Source organism: Misgurnus anguillicaudatus, unplaced genomic scaffold (genome assembly GCF_027580225.2).
Source record: "Misgurnus anguillicaudatus unplaced genomic scaffold, ASM2758022v2 HiC_scaffold_34, whole genome shotgun sequence".
Lineage (NCBI taxonomy): Eukaryota > Metazoa > Chordata > Actinopteri > Cypriniformes > Cobitidae > Misgurnus > Misgurnus anguillicaudatus.
In genome coordinates, this window is record NW_027395284.1 from 3,879,962 (window position 1) to 3,898,247 (window position 18,286).

Genomic DNA, 18,286 nt, shown 5'->3' on the forward strand with positions numbered 1-18,286 from the left:
AAGACTAGTGAGGTGTTGCTATAAATTATAAAAGTAAAGTTGAATTACCTTAAGATATATTAACTCTTTTTTTATGATTTATAGCAGCAACTCACTTGTCAGGAAAGTTTAAATTCATTTTTAATTTTAGATTGATTAAACTTGTCTGATGAAAGCCTTGATGGTAGCCGAAACATCATTGATTTTTAATAAAAGTTTAATTATTTCCTAGAAAGAGTGAGGGTTACACCATTTTTATTTTTTTACTTAAATTGATTAAAATTTAAGGCAAACAAGGACTTTTTACAGTGTATAACCCTCTTTTGCTTTATTGACAGCATGCATTTGTCCTGGCATGGAAATCCACAACTTTGCACAAAACCTGTTTAAGGAAGAAACCAGCTAGAAAGCACCATTCGAGAACCAGCGTTGCATTGCATGACTTTTGTATGTGCACATGATTTTCTGAACACTTTTCTGGCATTGCCCTGCATATATAAGATGTGCACACTTTAAAAAAGCTGCGGTTTTAAACCCATGCTTGGGTAATTTATAAAAAATATCCAACCGCTGGGTTTAAATTAACCTATATGCAGGATTGTTTTAACTTATGGTGGGCCAAATGTTGACATTTTCTATTGTAAACCAGCAGTTGGGATTGTCTATATTTTATCCAACCGTGGGTTGAAAGAACCCAGCACTTTTCAAGTGTAGCTGTGGATTATAGATTTACTTAACAACCGATTTGCTTTCGAGGAGGTATTATGGCCACTTTCTGGGAATGGGAGGAACACATTCAGGTTTAGATCCTATATAGCCGCCGTGCGTGCCTCTGATGGGTCTACCTCCTCAAGGCTATGTGAGTTGGCATTATCTCTCCTCAGTCAGCCATTACTGAGAGGTAATTGTGTTTCTCCTCTCTAAATCTACAGGGGCCCGGTATACACCTGTTGTGCAGATTCAATGGCATTGATTTTTCACACCAGGCCAAAAAACCTGTCTGTCACTAACAGCACAATCTTGATCTCGACGGGAGAGGGAGGAATGCCAGTGTCATTCCTGTGACCAAAGAAACTTGTTCTCTCTACTTTTTTATCTCTTTGTAGAGGGGCGAACAACAGGTGGGTCAACGGTCGTCCCTCTGTGTCTCATCCAAATCCATTTGCGAAGCCCTTAAAGACCTTTGACACTCTCAGCTGAGGTCTTTGTATAGCTTGTTGCCATGGTTACGGCTGGGTTTGCTGACGCAAGAACGAAAAGAAAGCAACACCCTAACGAAACCCAGCTGAAAAAGGCAGGTGTGACCAGCATGAGGTTGTGTGAAGTTTCAGGTTGGTTTATGCTGCTCAGTGTTGTTTTGGAGTTGTTCTAGCTGGTGGGCCAGCAAAGCTTGAGGTGGAGCATTTTTCAGTCGGTTTTCATGGATTGATGTATGGATAGATCTATACAGTAGATGGATGGATGGATAGGTAGGTAGGTAGGTATGGATTGATAGATAGATAGATATATAGACAGACAGACAGACAGACAGATACTATGGATGGATAGATGGATACTGTATATACTATAGATAGATAGTAGATGGATACAATAGATAGATAGATAGATAGATAGATAGATAGATAGATAGATAGATAGATAGATAGATAGATAGATAGATAGATAGATAGATAGATAGATAGAATAGATAGAATAGATAGAATAGATAAAATAGATGATAGATGGATGGATGGATACGATAGATAAATAGATGGATAGATGATAGATGGATATATAGATGGATGGATAGATATTGTAGATGCTATAGATAGATAGTAGATTGATATGATAGATAGATGGATGGATGGATGGATGGATGGATGGATGGATGGATGGATGGATACTGTATATGCTATAGATAGATAGTAGATGGATACGATAGATAGATATTTATATGGATGGATGGATGGATGGATGGATGGATGGATGGATGGATGGATGGATGGATATGATAAAGATATAGATACTATAGATGGATACAATAGATAGATAGATGATAGATGGATGGATGGATGGATGGACAGACGGACGGATGGATAGATACTGTAGATGCTATAGATAAATAGTAGATGGATACGATATATATTTATATATATGAATAGATAGATAGATGGATACGATAGATAGATACTATAGATGGATACAATAGATAGATAGATGGATGGATACAATGGATGGATCCTATAGATGGATACTATGGATGGATATTTATAGATAGATAGATAGATAGATAGATTGTTATTTGATCCTTGTGAATGAGACGTTTGCTGGCTGCTGTGAGGCAAGCTGCAAATTTAGGCAGGGTTTCACTGACACGTCATTTGTGATATGAGACGCCAGACAGGACGAAAACATTTTTGGCCTAGAAACATGACGTCCCAGCTGAAACATGACGTGTGGCGACACTGCTGTCTGTTGTACTTTGAGACAGAAGTGACACAGCGCTCACAGTAGCGCTTTATCCAGAAACACACAGAAGAGCATCTGCTGTGAAATGTTTACGCTGCTATTGTTGCCTTCTCACGGCTGCTCATCTCAACAGAACTGCTATATGAAACCTCTATGTGCCGTTACTTTCTTCCTGCCAGCAGTTTTTTATTTTTACCGCTGATGTTCAAACAGGATGAGCCTGTAAATTCACCCTCTAGGCAGAAAACAAGAAAATGAAAATATGTTGTTGACCTCAGTTCTGTTTTAAAACCTACTGTAGCCATCTTGCTCTATACAGCATACAATAGGCAGCATCCTAACTGAAACTTGACCGCAAAATTACTTTTATATAGAATAACAACCCTGTTGTACTAATAGTGGTCATTGCAGAAAGTGCATGAGAGACTTGACTTCCAATTGCTGTTAGCGTCTTCCTAAGCTAATTGCCAATGCTATTAGTTGGCAAAACAAAGAGTCCTGGCCCACCCTCATGCCAAGTCATGTTGGCATGTTGGGCTAGTTGGAAAACAGTGTATAAACTCAGTGGCGGCTCGTGACTGCTCATCCGAGGGGCGCAAATTCAAAATATGTGTTCGGAGTGTCGTGTGTTGCTCGTGTTTTCAAAATATGTGTTTGTTGCGTCATGTGAACCATGTGCGTCATGTGTTTTGTCAAAATAAGTGCCTGCTGCACACGCGTTAAAATCATTTATGACATTCACAAAATACACGCAAGACACTCCCTTAACAGTAAACTCTGATTACGCATTAAATTATGTGAGTATCTGGCAAACGCAAGTGTCTCTTTTGTCATAAACCCTTTAGACGCATCTGCAGCAGGCACTTATTTTGACAAGACACGTGATGCACATAGGTTAACTCGACGCACAGATCACATATTTTGAAATTAATTAACATACATGTTGTGACGAACTTTGCATCAAGCGCCTTTGGGAAAAGAAGTCACCGCCCACCACTGTATAAACTACTGCTGACTCAAACAACTGACTTATATGTATATTCATCTAAGATACAATAGTAGAAATAAAATGTTAACTATGAATCATATTTATAATTGATAGATGTGTCTTCCTTTATCTGCCATTTTGGAATAATTTTTACAGTAAGCGAATTGCCGTGCATTCTGGGATTGACTTCTTCATGAACAATGTGATGCAGTCTTAAAGGATTACTTCACTTTCATAAGTAAAGTTCCTGATATTTACTAGATAAGACATGTATGCCTCGTTTGGGATCTCTTTGAAACTGCAATTTGGACCTTCAAACCGTTGGGCTCAATTGAAGTCCACTATAAGGAGCTCCTTTTGTCCAATTCACGATTTTACATTTCCTTTGGTGTGTAAGTGTGTATTAGTACATATTAACGATATGCAAAAGGTACAAACCCCAAAGTAAACGATAATGCAAGTTATCACTTCCAACGTAAATCTCTTTTCTTAGACTACAACAAAGACACATGCTGCATCCGAAACCGCGTACTTCATACTATATAGTACGCGAAAAGCAGTAGGCAAGGCGAGTAGTATGTCCGAATACATAGTATTCGAAAAACTGTATGCGAAAAGTACCCGGATGACCTACTACTTCCGGTTAGATTTTGCAGTGTGCATACGATGGACACTTCCCTATCCCATGATGCCCTGGGAGAGGAGTTATCCAACGAAGAAGAAGAGGCATGCGGCTGTTTTCGCCGGTTTTCGCGCTGGAATGACATGACGTGATGACGACGTATGTCACGTGATGTAGCAACATGGCGGATGTAGTACGTCCGAATCTCATTCATACTACCAGGATTAATACTATACAGTACCTACTGTTTTAACGGCAAGTAAGTAGGTACTTCATCTCATTCAGTACCTGCTGTACAGTATGCGGTTTTGGACGCAGCCACAGATTGTAGGCAACAGTTTACTTCCTAGGACTGATGACGTGGAAAAGATCGACATTATTTTAATTCCTTCCACTTCGGTCTCAGCGTGTAAGTTAAAGGGGACATTCCAGAAGACGTTTTTAAGATATTAAATAAATCTTTGATGTCCCCAGAGTACATATGTGAAGTTTTAGCTCAAAATACCATATAGGTAATTTATTGTGGCATGTTAAAATAGGCAATTTATGGGGCTGAGCAAAAATGCACCGTTTTTGTGTGTATCCCTTTAAATCCAAACGAGCTGCTCAGGTGGGCGGAGTCTCAAGCGCTCCCGCTGTAGAGCTGACAGAACATCGAGGGAGATTCTCTCACGAAAGAAGTTTGTGAGCGATGTTAAGCATTATAAAGATGAACAAGTTTAAAAAGTCAATTATCTGTTTTATGCATACTAAATACATGTTTATCAGTAGATGGGGAACATTGTGGAATAAAAATAAAGACTTAAGGTCTCATGTTGCCCTTGTTTTAAACAGGCATAATGAGTTTCAGCATGTTACAATAAAATACACGTCCACAAACACTCAGAAGTTTGCTTTTTGACCAAACCACACGAGCACATTTAAATGATCTGTAATAAAACAACACGTTTAATGCTTAAACTTTAGAGAAACAGATCAAATGACATGTTTAAGTTTATTGTGCACACATATTGAACACATTCGCGTTTCTGTCAGTCTCTCATCTATTTTGTAACTCCTCATTCATTTGAAACTTCAGAGAAACATTAAACAACATATTTACTTATTGTGTATGATAGTGAATACGCGTTGTTCACTCACTCTGTCTCGTGCAGTGCATTAATCCTCGTGTTCATTCATATAAACTTCAGAGAAACATATTAAACAACATAACTTGCTTGAAAGCGAACCGTCGCGTTGCTCTCTCTCTCGTTCGTTCGCTCACTCGCTCTCTCTCTCTTGCACTAAGGTAACGTTAATCCTTTAGAACGTTGATTCAATCTTTAGAAAGATTATTAAAACTACAAGTTATAAGATTGTAGGCTCCTGTTTGTGTTTGATGGAATACAAACGCGTCGTGCTGTCAGTCATTCTTTCTCTCTGTCTATCGCACTCGTGAGGCCGTTCATGGTTGGATAGCGCAGTTGAAGGGGCGGTATCATTATAATTGGAGCCCTTACCTACGTCATGGGGGGAGCGAAATCCGCATGACCTATTTATTCACATGCTTGCAGAGAGAGCCTTACCAAAACAAAGTTACAGGGTTGCTATTTTTCATGTTTTCTGGGTTGGTAGAAGCACTGGGGACCCGATTATAGCACTTAAACATGGAAAAAGTCTGATTTTCATGGAATGTCCCCTTTAACTCCTGTTAGCATTGCATTGTACGTGAATCTTTCAAACATGGTAAGGAGCGTCCCATTTCCGGCTGACGTCAGAGGTATTCAGGCCAATCACAACGTATAGATTAGCTGGCCAAACAGGAACACAGCACTTTTCAAATGATTGATGAGTTTTGTACAAAATCAGTGAGTTTGAGGAAAGCTGAGATATCCGGAGCTACAAAAATGTGGAAAATAATGTGTTTTTGAACCATAAATCACGCAAACACGTATTATTATACAAAATACACAAAATAACGTATTTTTGCAAGGAGATAGGTGAACTTTAATTTCTTTTCAACTGAAGAAAGAAAGACAAAAATTATGAGTAAATTATCAGGAACTTGTCTTATAAAAGTGCAATAATCTTTTAAGTCTTGGCAATTTAATGTTTCTCAGTGAGCCATTTAGTTACGCTTTTAGTATTTTGAAACATCTTTCTTGTTTTAAAAGCTAAACAAGCAGCTCATAAGCTTTTAAAACAGAAGTTGTTTCTCCTCTTCACCTTATTAGTCAACAGTGATTTCTTGCACTAATGGTACATCAAATTGGGTGGGCTGCCGCTTCTGTTCTCTGTAACCTTTCTGTGCTTTATTTTCATTTGCTTGTTTTCGATTCTGTAAAGAACATCCGAAAAACACAAAAGATTATTTGTAGTGGGAAAATGTTCTTTAGACTATAAACGGTTCCTTTAAGGACCGTTGACAGAAATGGTTCTTCTATAGCATTGCTTTGAAAAACCTTTATATTTAAGAATGTATAGTGTAGGACTCAGGAGTGTCTACAAGCTGCAACTTCTTATTACCTTATACTATTTTTGAAGTGTCCATACGATATTTATGACCTCACTGTATTGTCTGTCTGAGCCAAAAGGGCTATTGAATTACTGTCAGACTACAGTAGACAAACTGCACGGAGGAACTGTGTGTGTGAACAGCAACTTTCCTCACTCGGAAGTGGGTGATGTATTGCTCCGGATGACTGATGTCTTTGTGTACTGTAATCTTTTGATATTCGCTGTCCTGCTCCCAGCCATGCCCCATCGTGTCAATGTCAGCCTGAAATATTAACATGGCAACAATTCTGCTGCCCCAAGTAATAAGAGGGCGAGGAGAGAGTAAAATTTGACAATAATTCTTAGTCCAACCCGCACTGCTGGTTTAAACTTCTAGGCAGGTAAAGTCTCAACTTGTAGCTCACACACAGAGAGAGAAAGAGAGAGCGAGAGAGAGAGAGGTGTGAAGAAACGCTTGAGGTCAGAAAGCAAGGTTGAGGCTGAGACAGAGAGGGAGATTACAATGATAAAGGAGTTTAGTGTTGTATTCAAAAACTGTGGGAGAGGGAGAGAGAGAGAGAGAGAGAGAGAGAGAGAGAGAGAGAGAGAGAGAGAGATACATACACAAAAGTATAAAATTCAAAAAACAGATGATAAGAATTTAACATTTATTATACGTACTTCCAATATGCACGTCTTCATACTTGCTTCATATATTGGTTATATTAAGGCTGAAGGGTAAAAATGTTGATTCTCTGAATCGATCTTCAGTTAAACAAAACAAAAATTGATTTAGAGATTTCCCAAATCGATGTTAAGTGTGTGCTTTACTTCAGACAGGGCTTGCAAGAAGTGCCCGATGGCCCGGGCAAGCGTGAACGATGCTCTAACTTGCCCAGTGATACAACATGACAAAAGTTTATTATTTGCACGTGTTTTAGGCTTTGGCAATTTAATTATTTAAGCAAAGAAGATGCAAAAATATTTCAATGCACTACTCGTACTCTTTAAGAAGTCCGATGCTCGTGCCCAGCAAGCCGCATCTTAAGGCTTCAGACAGTGTGCAAATACTGGGTTCATGTTTCCTTGCACTTGAACAGGCATATTTACACAAAATGATTATTATTCATGTTAATGTAGTTTGTTGTGTGGATAAAACAATTCCGAAAGAAAACCCACAAACAGTATATGTTAACAAAAACGCAGTGTAACAGTATATAGCAGAGGTCCCCAATCACTGGGTCACGACCTAGTACCGGGTCTTGGACAAGTTGCCTCCGAGTCGCACGAACGAAAGCTGGCAAGAATGAAAGCTGGCAGTCAGAAATACAAAAAGTTAAATGCTCTCTCAATTTTAAATCGCTTTGGATAAAGGAATCAGCTGAATAAATGTAAAATGTATGAACAGAGATGCATTGATTCCAGTTTTTGGATGCGCTTCTGCAGAAGTTGGGTTCTGACGTCAGTCCAATGTTGGGTTCTAAAGTCAGGCCGCGTTGGCCTTTTCCACTTCATCCCTGCAATACAGACATTTCTGGTTGTCCACATTCTTTACACACTGAAATACAAAGATTTAATATTAGAATAATATCTGAGATATATCTGAGTCCGACGGTTCTGACATCAGACGGACGTTTGAGTTCTGACGTTAATTTGGCGTTGAATTCCAACGTTAATCCAACGTTAAATTTTGACGTTGGATTCTGACATCAGACGGACGTTAGGTTCAGACGTTAGATGGACGTTGGGTTCTGATGCCAATCTAACGTTATATTCCGACGTCAGTTTGACATTAAGTTCCGATGTCAGATGGACATTGGGTTTAAAAGCTTTGGTGTACACGTAACCTATGAGCCAACTTCAGATGACATTGATTGTTTCCACTTTTGTACCAACCCGCGCTCTCTCTTTCTGTACCAGCGCATCTTCGATCACATAGGATTGCTGTCATTAGAGTTTAAGCATACTTCTAAAACACTTCATGAATCATTTGCAAATATATCCCGCAAATCATACGTCATTACGTGAAGACGTTTAACTCTGTGACATCGCAAATGACTAAAAAGTATCTCCCCTGCAGCCTTCTGGAAACAATGAAAGTAAAAACAATTTGCCAAAATGTGGTTCTACACTTCTACTAAAATTAAGTAGTTAATAACTTTCTTCTAGTAACTACTTCCATTATACTTCCTCTAGTACTTTCATTTAAAACTTTATGCAGTTTGCAAAGTAGTATTTTCAGCACTAACAGACACTAAAAATAAGTAATGGAGCAGGTATGTGCAACACCCTTTAACCCCGCAAAAACATTTTCAAGCTGAAACTGGTCCAGGCTGTAGAAAGGGTTGGGGAACCTTGGTATGTTGGATCCATGCATTACATTAGGATTTAAAGTGACAGCACAACATATAAATTTCATGTCTGCCAAAATGTTTACCCGTCTATATGTCTGTCTACGTCTGTTATGATCTTTAAAGTTTATATGTTACCTTTATGTGTATATGTTTATTTAGGTCTAATACTGCATAATATTGTGTGTGTTTGTATGCGTGTATGCGTCCGTGCATGTGTTAGAGAAAGTGTGTAATAACGGATAATGAAACACATCACCTTTAGAGAGGATTCAGCAGTAACAGTCACAACAGTATCAGTGAAATACAGTACGGGCATGTCGGGAGTCGTATATAATAGAGCTGTGCTGTATAAAAATCAATGAACCTTTTGTGTTTTCCTGCCCTTGGATTATTGGAACGTAACCGAATCAGTCTGTACCCACAGCGTTATGGGTACTGACTGCGATTCCTTTGTTCGTGAAATAAGCAGGGCAGTGGGCCATAATGAAACAAGATGTGTGTCACTTCATACAGAGATCTGTCTGTTTACACACAGACACACATTTTCTTCTTTCATTCATTGCATTCACTAACACAAGACTCTGAGTATCCTCAATATTTGGAGGCTAATGGCTTCATTTATAGCCATGTACATGTGTCTCATCTAAAATCTAACATTTAATTAGCAGATTTAGTTTTTGACTGAAGCCAAGGTCAATGCGTCATTTCATGCACGTTGGATTTGAGTTATAAGAGTTATTAATCACCTTAACTGATTCCTGATGGTAGTACAACTACTTAACTGTACGCAAGGGTAAAAGGGGAGAAAAATGGGTGTGTGAGGGAGAATGAGGTTTTTAGATTTGCTAATAGAAAGCGATCTTTCGCAAAGTAATGCTCGAAAGACCACAGACGTGTAGTCGGGCTGTTTGAACTACAAATCTCCTGAGAACCAAAGTTAATCAAATACTGGCGAAGTGAAAAAAAGTTTTCCAACTTCAGACAGAGTTTGCATCTAGAAAATGCTTATACTGTGAGATTTGAAAGTGAAAAAATCTGATGTGCTGCTTGAGTGGGAAACGCAGGTTTAAATTAAAACACACTGGGTAGTAAGCATTTAAAATGTTATATATATATATATATATATATATATATATATATTTAAGCAATATCGCTCGAGTAGGAGTGTGATATAGCCGTAGGCCGAGTGCTGTAGGCAATCACAGCCGTAATGATATAGAGCTATATCACACGACTCCGAGAGCGATATTGCTTTTATACAACAGTTCGACGGCACATGTTTGAAAAACGAAAACTAGAAAACAACAACGGAGTAATTTTAAAAGCCTCTTTGTTTGAGAACTACTTCTTCCGCCAAGGATTTGAGGGCGGCCAGAGTGACAGGTAACACTTTCGGCTGCTTTGAATCTCATATTAACTCAATGGACGGATTCGCCGTTTTTAAATATTACAATTTCTTGGTCACAAAGTGTAGTTTTAAGATTAGTTCAGTCGAGAATATATATGTATTATATTTAAATCTACAGTCGATTAGTAAAGATAGCGCCTGTTTGAACGTTTGCTTAGTGAGATTCGGTACGTATGAGAACCAAAGCATGAGCGGACGTCAATGTTCACTCGCCCCGCTGACCACCGCCCTCTCTGGGCTACATCTCTGACAGGGATTCCCTGGCTCTCATGTTGGCCTGATTAGATCAAATCAGCAGTATTTGGTGTCATGATGAAAATATTACTTGTTTTCTTATTCACATTTAGTGTCTTTTGTGTTGTTATTGTTTTGGCGCGAGGTAAAAGTTAATAAAACTATACTTCTATAATGTTACTATTGGTTTACTATTTCATCATAACGCGATACGAGCACTCGGTTATTATTAGACTTCGTTCTTGTCAGTACTATATAAAACGGTTTTTTATAAGTGTCAGAGAGATGTTTTTGCATGCTGCTTATAAATATACCAGTGGCGATATCTCATAACATGTTTTAATAGTCACGTCACGATTAAATAAATGATCAATGTCCACATTTAAAAGCTGCGGTGCTTACCTGCAGTTCCACGTGTTTTCGTGTTCTGATAAGAGATATAGCTCCAGAAAAAAACGAGTGTTTACATTCCTCTTTCCAAGTGTTAATCGTCCACACGATGTGACAAGACATAACTCCCATTAACTTTAACGTAACATCCAAGAGGGCTGATCTTTGACGGAATAATAACTTGGGATTCACAGACTGATTTATGAGCTAGTGAACTAATGAGACACACGGAGAGTGATTCAAAACAGCGCGGTTGTGTGTGTCTGCAGTGTTTCCATTCAGAGATGAGCCTGTTTAGAGGACCTCCATTCACTAGGTGGCGGAATGATACGAAAGGTGAAGCGGTTACTGTGCCGTTATCAGCACAATATCGCATAGCTCTTAGCCAATCAGATTCGAGAACCAGAAAGAACTGTTGTATAAATATATATATTATATATATATATTTATATATACATTTAATATAATGTACTGTACTCCAGATCATTATTTTCAGTTTCAGTTTTTGCTGAACAGTCTTTTTATGCAAAATCTGCAATATAACCATAATGAAACAATTTCCATTTAAACAGTGTAAAACGCTTCCCAAACGATTCTTCATAGTGCTTTGTGATAGTTTCCATATGTAATTGTTTACAATATGGTTTATATGGTGACTTTGGATTGATAGTAATATAGATACCCATATTAACTGGTCCAGTATGGTGATGAATGGCTGGTGTAATATTATATTTTGTAACATTAAAGGAAACCTCAAGACACATGGCGCTTAGTTTACCACTTATAATAAAGTTTATAGCCTAACTAGCAAAATGTGCTACAAAGCATCTTTTACATCCAGCTGACATATCGTAAGCCCCTCCCCTCGAACACAGATGAGCCAATGATATCAGTTGCACAGTGACTGGAAATCGGCCATCTTTGGGTTTCAGCACTGTAGAGGAACATTGGAAGATCCAATGCTCTCATCATTTTGATGGTGTTTAGAAAATGCACCTGGGGTACTTGTAACACTGATCCCAGGAATCCTAAGAGGATAGGCAATGGAATTTGTTATTTCATTTCCTAAACCCGAACAAGACAGAACAAAATGTATGCTTTGAAATATGCCAGGCCACCTAAACAGGCACTTAACTTAAAAAAGGACAATTGGGCTAAAGTAAGTCAAAGCAACGATGCTTTTAACTCTGCAAGTAATTTATTTCAAAGCATTTTGTTGCAGCCATTTTCGCCTTGAAATTGTGAGTGTAAAGTGTGCTTACAGTCAAATGTGGCTTATGGCACCACAAGAATGTGCAACGTTGTCATGATGTCATTTCCAGTGCCTGCACTGTTAACCAAAATGACATCAACATCTGTTGCTTTTTGGTTGCCATACCTCCACAAGTACAATATCATTAGTTTGTGTGAATTATTACTACAAACCATAATTTTGCTCTGTCTAGCAGGGCACAACCTAACGCTTTTTGGTTTTGGTTCAATCATTTAAAAATATTGGAGTTTGATTAATTATATTTTTACACAAGCAACACACACACCTCTGCTACAAATGACCATTTGAAGTTTGTTTCTAGTACTTACAATTCTACCATTACACTAAACTTACCCCATAGGTGGGGTTAATTGTAACAGACAGGGGGTTAGTTGTAACACTTGCTAAAAATCAAATTTGCCGGCAAATATTTCAATACTATTTTGTCTATTTACTTGAAGTGGATATTGTTTATATATCTGCCTATAATAGACGGGTATCTACACTATTCATCCCTCATACAACCATAGTTCAATTAAAAAATAAATTCAAATATCTAAATGTGTGAGAAAAAAACAGCCCAGTCTCACAAATTTCGTGATATACATTGAAAAAAAAAAATATTTTCAAGAAAAAAATGTCTTTGTATTTTTGTCTTGTTTTCAGTAAAAATATCTAAAAATTCTTAAATTAAGAATCTTTCTTTTTTGATGAGCAAAACGACCCAAGAAAAAAGCTAGTTAATAGACCAAAAATATCAAATGTAAGTGATTTTGTCCATAAAACAAGCAAAAAAATCTGCCAATGGGGTAAGCAAAAAAATCTTGTACATTTTTCTTAAACACTTAATTCAAGAAAAATTTGCCTACCCCATTTGCAGATTTTTTTTTTTGCTTGTTTTATGCACAAAATAACTTAAATTTGATATTTATGGTCTAAAAACTAGACTTATTTTCTTGGGTCGTTTTGCTCATCAAGAAAAAGCATCTTAATTTAAGAATTTTTAGATATTTTTACTGAAAACAACAAGACAAAAATACTAAGATTATTTTTTCTTGAAAATCATTTTTTTGCAGCTTAGTCACGTAACCTTTTGATTATTTTTTTTTGTGATATTGTCACAAATTTCCACATTTCCAACAGTTTTGTCTTATTTTCTTACCCCAGGCAACATTGGTTTAAAATTCAGAAAATATATTTAAAAAAATTATAAACCAATACTTAAAGTGACATCCTAACGCAAACACCAAATCTAACCCTAAACCAAAGCGAAAATGGTTTGAAAATAGGAAAAGGCAGTTGAGTAACCAATACGTGACAATGACACATAAACAGAAATTTGTGATTTGATCATGAAAAAAACGAGGAAATTCGTGACAATATCACAATTTTTTTTTTTTTTAGTTACGTGATTCTGAGATAATGAAAATCAAAGTATGATTTTAGCCATTAATTTCATTATGAATTGAATCTTTGACTTGACCTTATTCAATAAATTTTAAAGTTATAAACAAAAATAAATTTTGACACACAATTTTTGATAAGACAGGCACATTTATTTTGTTGGCAACAAGCAATCATTAGTGTGTAGCCTATTTAAAATGGCAAGAATTACGGTAACATTAGAGGTTTTCATATTGTAAGTGCTGAGGGGTTAGTTGTAACACAGCGTTACAATTAACCCCGCTGGGTGAAAATATTTTCAACCCTACCAAAAAAGTTGCTAAGAGCTGCAAACTATTTCAAAATGATGCTATGTTTTAGTCAACAAGACACTGATTAAGATGACATCACATCTTACACACCCAACTCAGAAACCGAAAAAAAAAAAAACATATGATTAAAAAAATTACTTACATGCCACCAAAACACTCTTTCATCAATAACTCTCTGGAAAAAACATTATACCTTTCCATAAATTTGCTGGAGATCGTTTTTTTTTCCAACGTGAAAACAATACAAGAAAAACAAATCACTGAACCCTGTGCAACAACAGTCCATGTTACAACTAACCCTGCTTTGGTTTTTGCCCCGCGCACCCCTATACGGTACAAAAATAAGTAGCATTTTTAACGGAAGAGAAGTGTTTGTAATGTCATGTAAGCCTTGTTATTATTTATTTATTTATTTTTTAAGAATAATTCCCCACTAAATGAAAATGTTGTTATTATTTTGCCGCCTTTATGTCTGTTTTTATTTGCAAATGCTGTAATATTTCAGTGAAACACAAGCCTTCGTATACATCCTTCATAACAACATCAATAGAGTCCACATCTGTTTAGTTTCAGAAAGCAAAACTGCTTTATGGTGAGTTACTTTGTCCTTTTGGGAGTTTCTGAATAAAAATTCTTCAAAATAGATTTTTTGTCCCGCAAAAATAACCACAAATGTTTGCAAAGTGAGGATTTTTATTTTGTGTGGAATTGCCATTTGAAAGACTTAAAAAAAGTTTATTACTGTAAAAGCTAAAGTCTGTGTCACAGGGTAGTTTGGTCCCATCTCCTGAGCATCTTAAAAACATAAGTTGTGCTTTCTCTCTCTCTCTCTCTCTCTCTCTCTCTCTCTCTCTCTCTCTCTCTCTCTCTCTCTCTCTCTCTCTCTCTCTCTCTCTCTCTCTCTCTCTCTCTCTCTCTCTCTCTCTCTGAAGTTGCCACCACTTTGCTATGATGGGCAGCGGTAGCCTTGAAAGGCCAGAGGGAAACAAGCTAATGTAATGTAATTTAGACCTGCTTGTCAGTCTAGGCAACACCTACATCCATCAATGCCAACCAACACCACGTCAATACTGGCCTTAAGGTTCGGCCGCGTAATGCAGCGCAAACTTTAACGTCTCACTAAGACGTTTCCACACATTTTGAAGAGGAAGTGAAAAAGTGACTTAACGAAAGGTGACAAGGTAATTCACACTAAAACCTTCCTGATGGGAAGGATCAGGGACTCATGATTTAGCTTTTAAATAGGTTGTGCTCATGACTAATAATAAAAATAGTATATCTGGTACAAAATTATATTGGATGAGATGTTTAGTAGTCATTACAGTCTATGGGCTCTATCTTACACCCGGCGCAATGCAGCGCAATGCGCGACACAAGTGTCTTTCGCTAGTTTCCACCCTAATTTTCACGTTTAGCGCCGCGTTGTTTAAATAGCAAATGCATTTGCGCCCCCTTTTGCGCCCATGGGCGTTCTGGTCTGAAAATGAGGTGTGTTCAGGCGCATTGTTGGCGCGTTGCTATTTTGAGGCAACTAAAATAAACTACGCCATTGACCAACAAAAACCTGCTCTAAAGTCAGTGGCGCAATGTGTTTTATGTTATTTAAAGAGCGCATTAGTATGCGCCTATAAACGGGAGGACAACGCAGGTTTGCTTATCACAAAGTACATGAATGTGCAGCAGCACAAAAATGCTTTTAAATATGAAAGATTAAAGGATTGAATGTAAAAGATTATTATTGAATCTCTTGGACATAAATGAGGACTAATTATGAGACGTTAGAAGGCGCAAAGAGCTGCTTCACCTGCAGCCTGGTAAGTAAATAAATGCTTTGCTTTAAACAAATGCATCTATTTTTAAATGTTTTTTTTAAATGCTACCTCACGGATTTATTATATGATGACTCTGTACCTGCGGATATGGTGAGATGAGAAACATTTTTAAGTAATGCTTATAAAAACTCTTTGCTAAAAAAAAACGCTGTCCAAAGTGCTGAAACGCGCATGAGCCATTTGTAAATTCTTTATCTCCTGTTTGTTACAAATAAAGTATTTTTACAGTACAAACCTTTTCTTACATACTTGTAAATTATGTTTTGATGATATTGGATAGCCATACAATTTAAAGCAATTACAAGCCTGCTTTTTACTTCCATGACTAAAAGAAAAACGGGTTCTAAAGGTTTTAATAAAAAAATAACAATTTCAATACAAGTGAAAACCAACACAATTATTTAATTAATCTTAAACTGGGGATCTTCTTCCTCCGCTTAGTTTTTTCAGTTTACAAAGTCCGTCAGCTAAATAGGGATTAGACATAGCACCAGCGCAACTGGCTTTTAAAGGGAATGAGAGCTGAGACTCTCATTGGTTTACTGCACGTTACGCCCAAAATACTCCCATTACAATAGGACCTACCCTTTTCGACCATGCGCTCGGCGCAAAAAACATTTTTCCCGTCGTTAAATTAGCAAAAGTGGATTCGGACATGCCCATTTAGAGGTTGCGCTGTGCGTTTTAGACAATGCGCTTAGATCGTTAAAATAGGGCCCTATAACTTCAATGAACACAACCCATTGCATGCTATGTGATAATGTGTACACTGAAAAAATATATATTTTCAAGGAAAAATGTTCTTAGTATTTTTGTCTTGTTTTTGGTAAAAATATCAAAAAATTCTTAAATTAAGATGCTTTGTCTTGATAAGCAAAATGACCCAAGAAATAATTTTTAGACCAAAAATATCAAATTTATGTGATTTTGTGCATAAAACAAGCAAAAAAATCTGCCAATGGGGTAAGCAAATTTTTTTGCTTATTTTATGCAGAAATTTTTAAATCACTTAAACATTTGATTTTATTATTTTTTTTTTTTTTTGAAAATCACTTTTTGCAGTGTAGAGTTACATTGCTTGACAACTTGTCCAATCTTCTGAGCAAAATGTCCCATTACTATCGGTCCATGACAAAACCACATCTTTCATGTAGGGAATAGCGTTAATCGCTTGTTGCATATTAGGGCACGCTTAATATTTAATTACAGGATTTCCTTTAAATATGAGGATAGGATATTTTTAGGAAATGTAAGAGTAACGGTATGTCGGTATCTCTGACTGACTTGTGTGACTCAAATGAGCTTATCGTCAGACCATGAAAGTGAAGCTTCAAAGCCTCACCTGGCTTTCATCATGAGGACTGTGACGATTAAGCAAAGCAGTCAATTAAAGGAAATTACTGCTCATTATGAGACTTTTCTCAGATATCTTCTGATGTTCTCAACTTCTTATTTACGCATGCACGCGCGCACGCACACACACACACACACACACACACACACACACACACACACACACACACACACACACACACACACACACACACACACACACAAATTCTAAGTAATGTTCACTAACTTGTATGTAAATTAAACGTAAATTGTAAACAAAGATCCCTTGCAGAAGTGAGTAGATACATTTGTTTTATAGATCATGTAAGCCTTAAGTTTTTTATACACTCTTAGAACGAATGTGTTAAAAACAATTAGTGTTGATTCTGGGACAGCACACTAAGGCCATGTTTACATTAGAGCATTTGCGTTTTAAAAACGGCATTTTAAAATGAAAACGATCCTCGTTTATACTGGCATTTTTAAAAGAATCTTCATCCACACTATACACCACCATAAACGCATGAAACATGACCAATCACGTAACTGGGCATGCGCATATAAGTGTAAAATAACTTATTACTCTAATAATAGCTTACCTTTGCACGTTTACGCAGCCTAGGGGTGTGCGATATTGACAAAAAGTCATACATGGGTCCTTTGCTGGCAACTATAACAGACACTATTGAACCTATAAAAATGTGTTTGGGAAAGTCTTATACTGTTCTATTTCCCCCCTACAACATATTAATATGATTAATAGGTTAATTTTGATTTTATAACTAAACAGAAAGGTCTTTATGATTTAAAAAGAAAGCATTCAAGTGAACAGTACTAAACAGTAGCGAACTTGAAGCAAAAATAAATGTCAGCAAATGCAAACATCAATCAAAATATAGTAAGAAGTAAAGTATTGCTTTAGCCTACCAGAAATGCTTAATGCATTAATTTTTAAAAGTGTGCGATGTCCGTGCACGTCCTCCGCTAGCAACACACAAATAGCTAAAAGCCAAGCGCCTAAACGAGCATTATATTAATGACGTTGAGTTTATTGTTTTTATTAATTTATATTCAACAAACTTATCAACAAAACATCGATTAAAATTAAGAGACAAATTATCTGAAACGAAATTCATTTTAAAGTAGCAAACAAAACTTACATTAAACTGGAAAATAATGTCTGACCCATTACAATTCTCCCTTCATATTGGCCTTTGCAACGCCTATATGGCGTATAAAATTACAGTCTATCTTTCG

General features: G+C 36.9%; 1 protein-coding gene across 1 annotated transcript in view; it reads right to left on the bottom strand.

Moving 5' to 3' along the window:
• LOC141363338 (solute carrier family 22 member 15-like) overlaps positions 1–6,780 on the bottom strand; it is a 29,980-nt gene extending 23,200 nt beyond the window's left edge. The window contains exon 1 of the mRNA XM_073865977.1: positions 6,688–6,780. Coding sequence (XP_073722078.1) covers positions 6,688–6,780 — 93 coding nt within the window. The remainder of the gene's footprint in view (positions 1–6,687) is intronic.
• Positions 6,781–18,286: the final 11,506 nt, after the last annotated feature.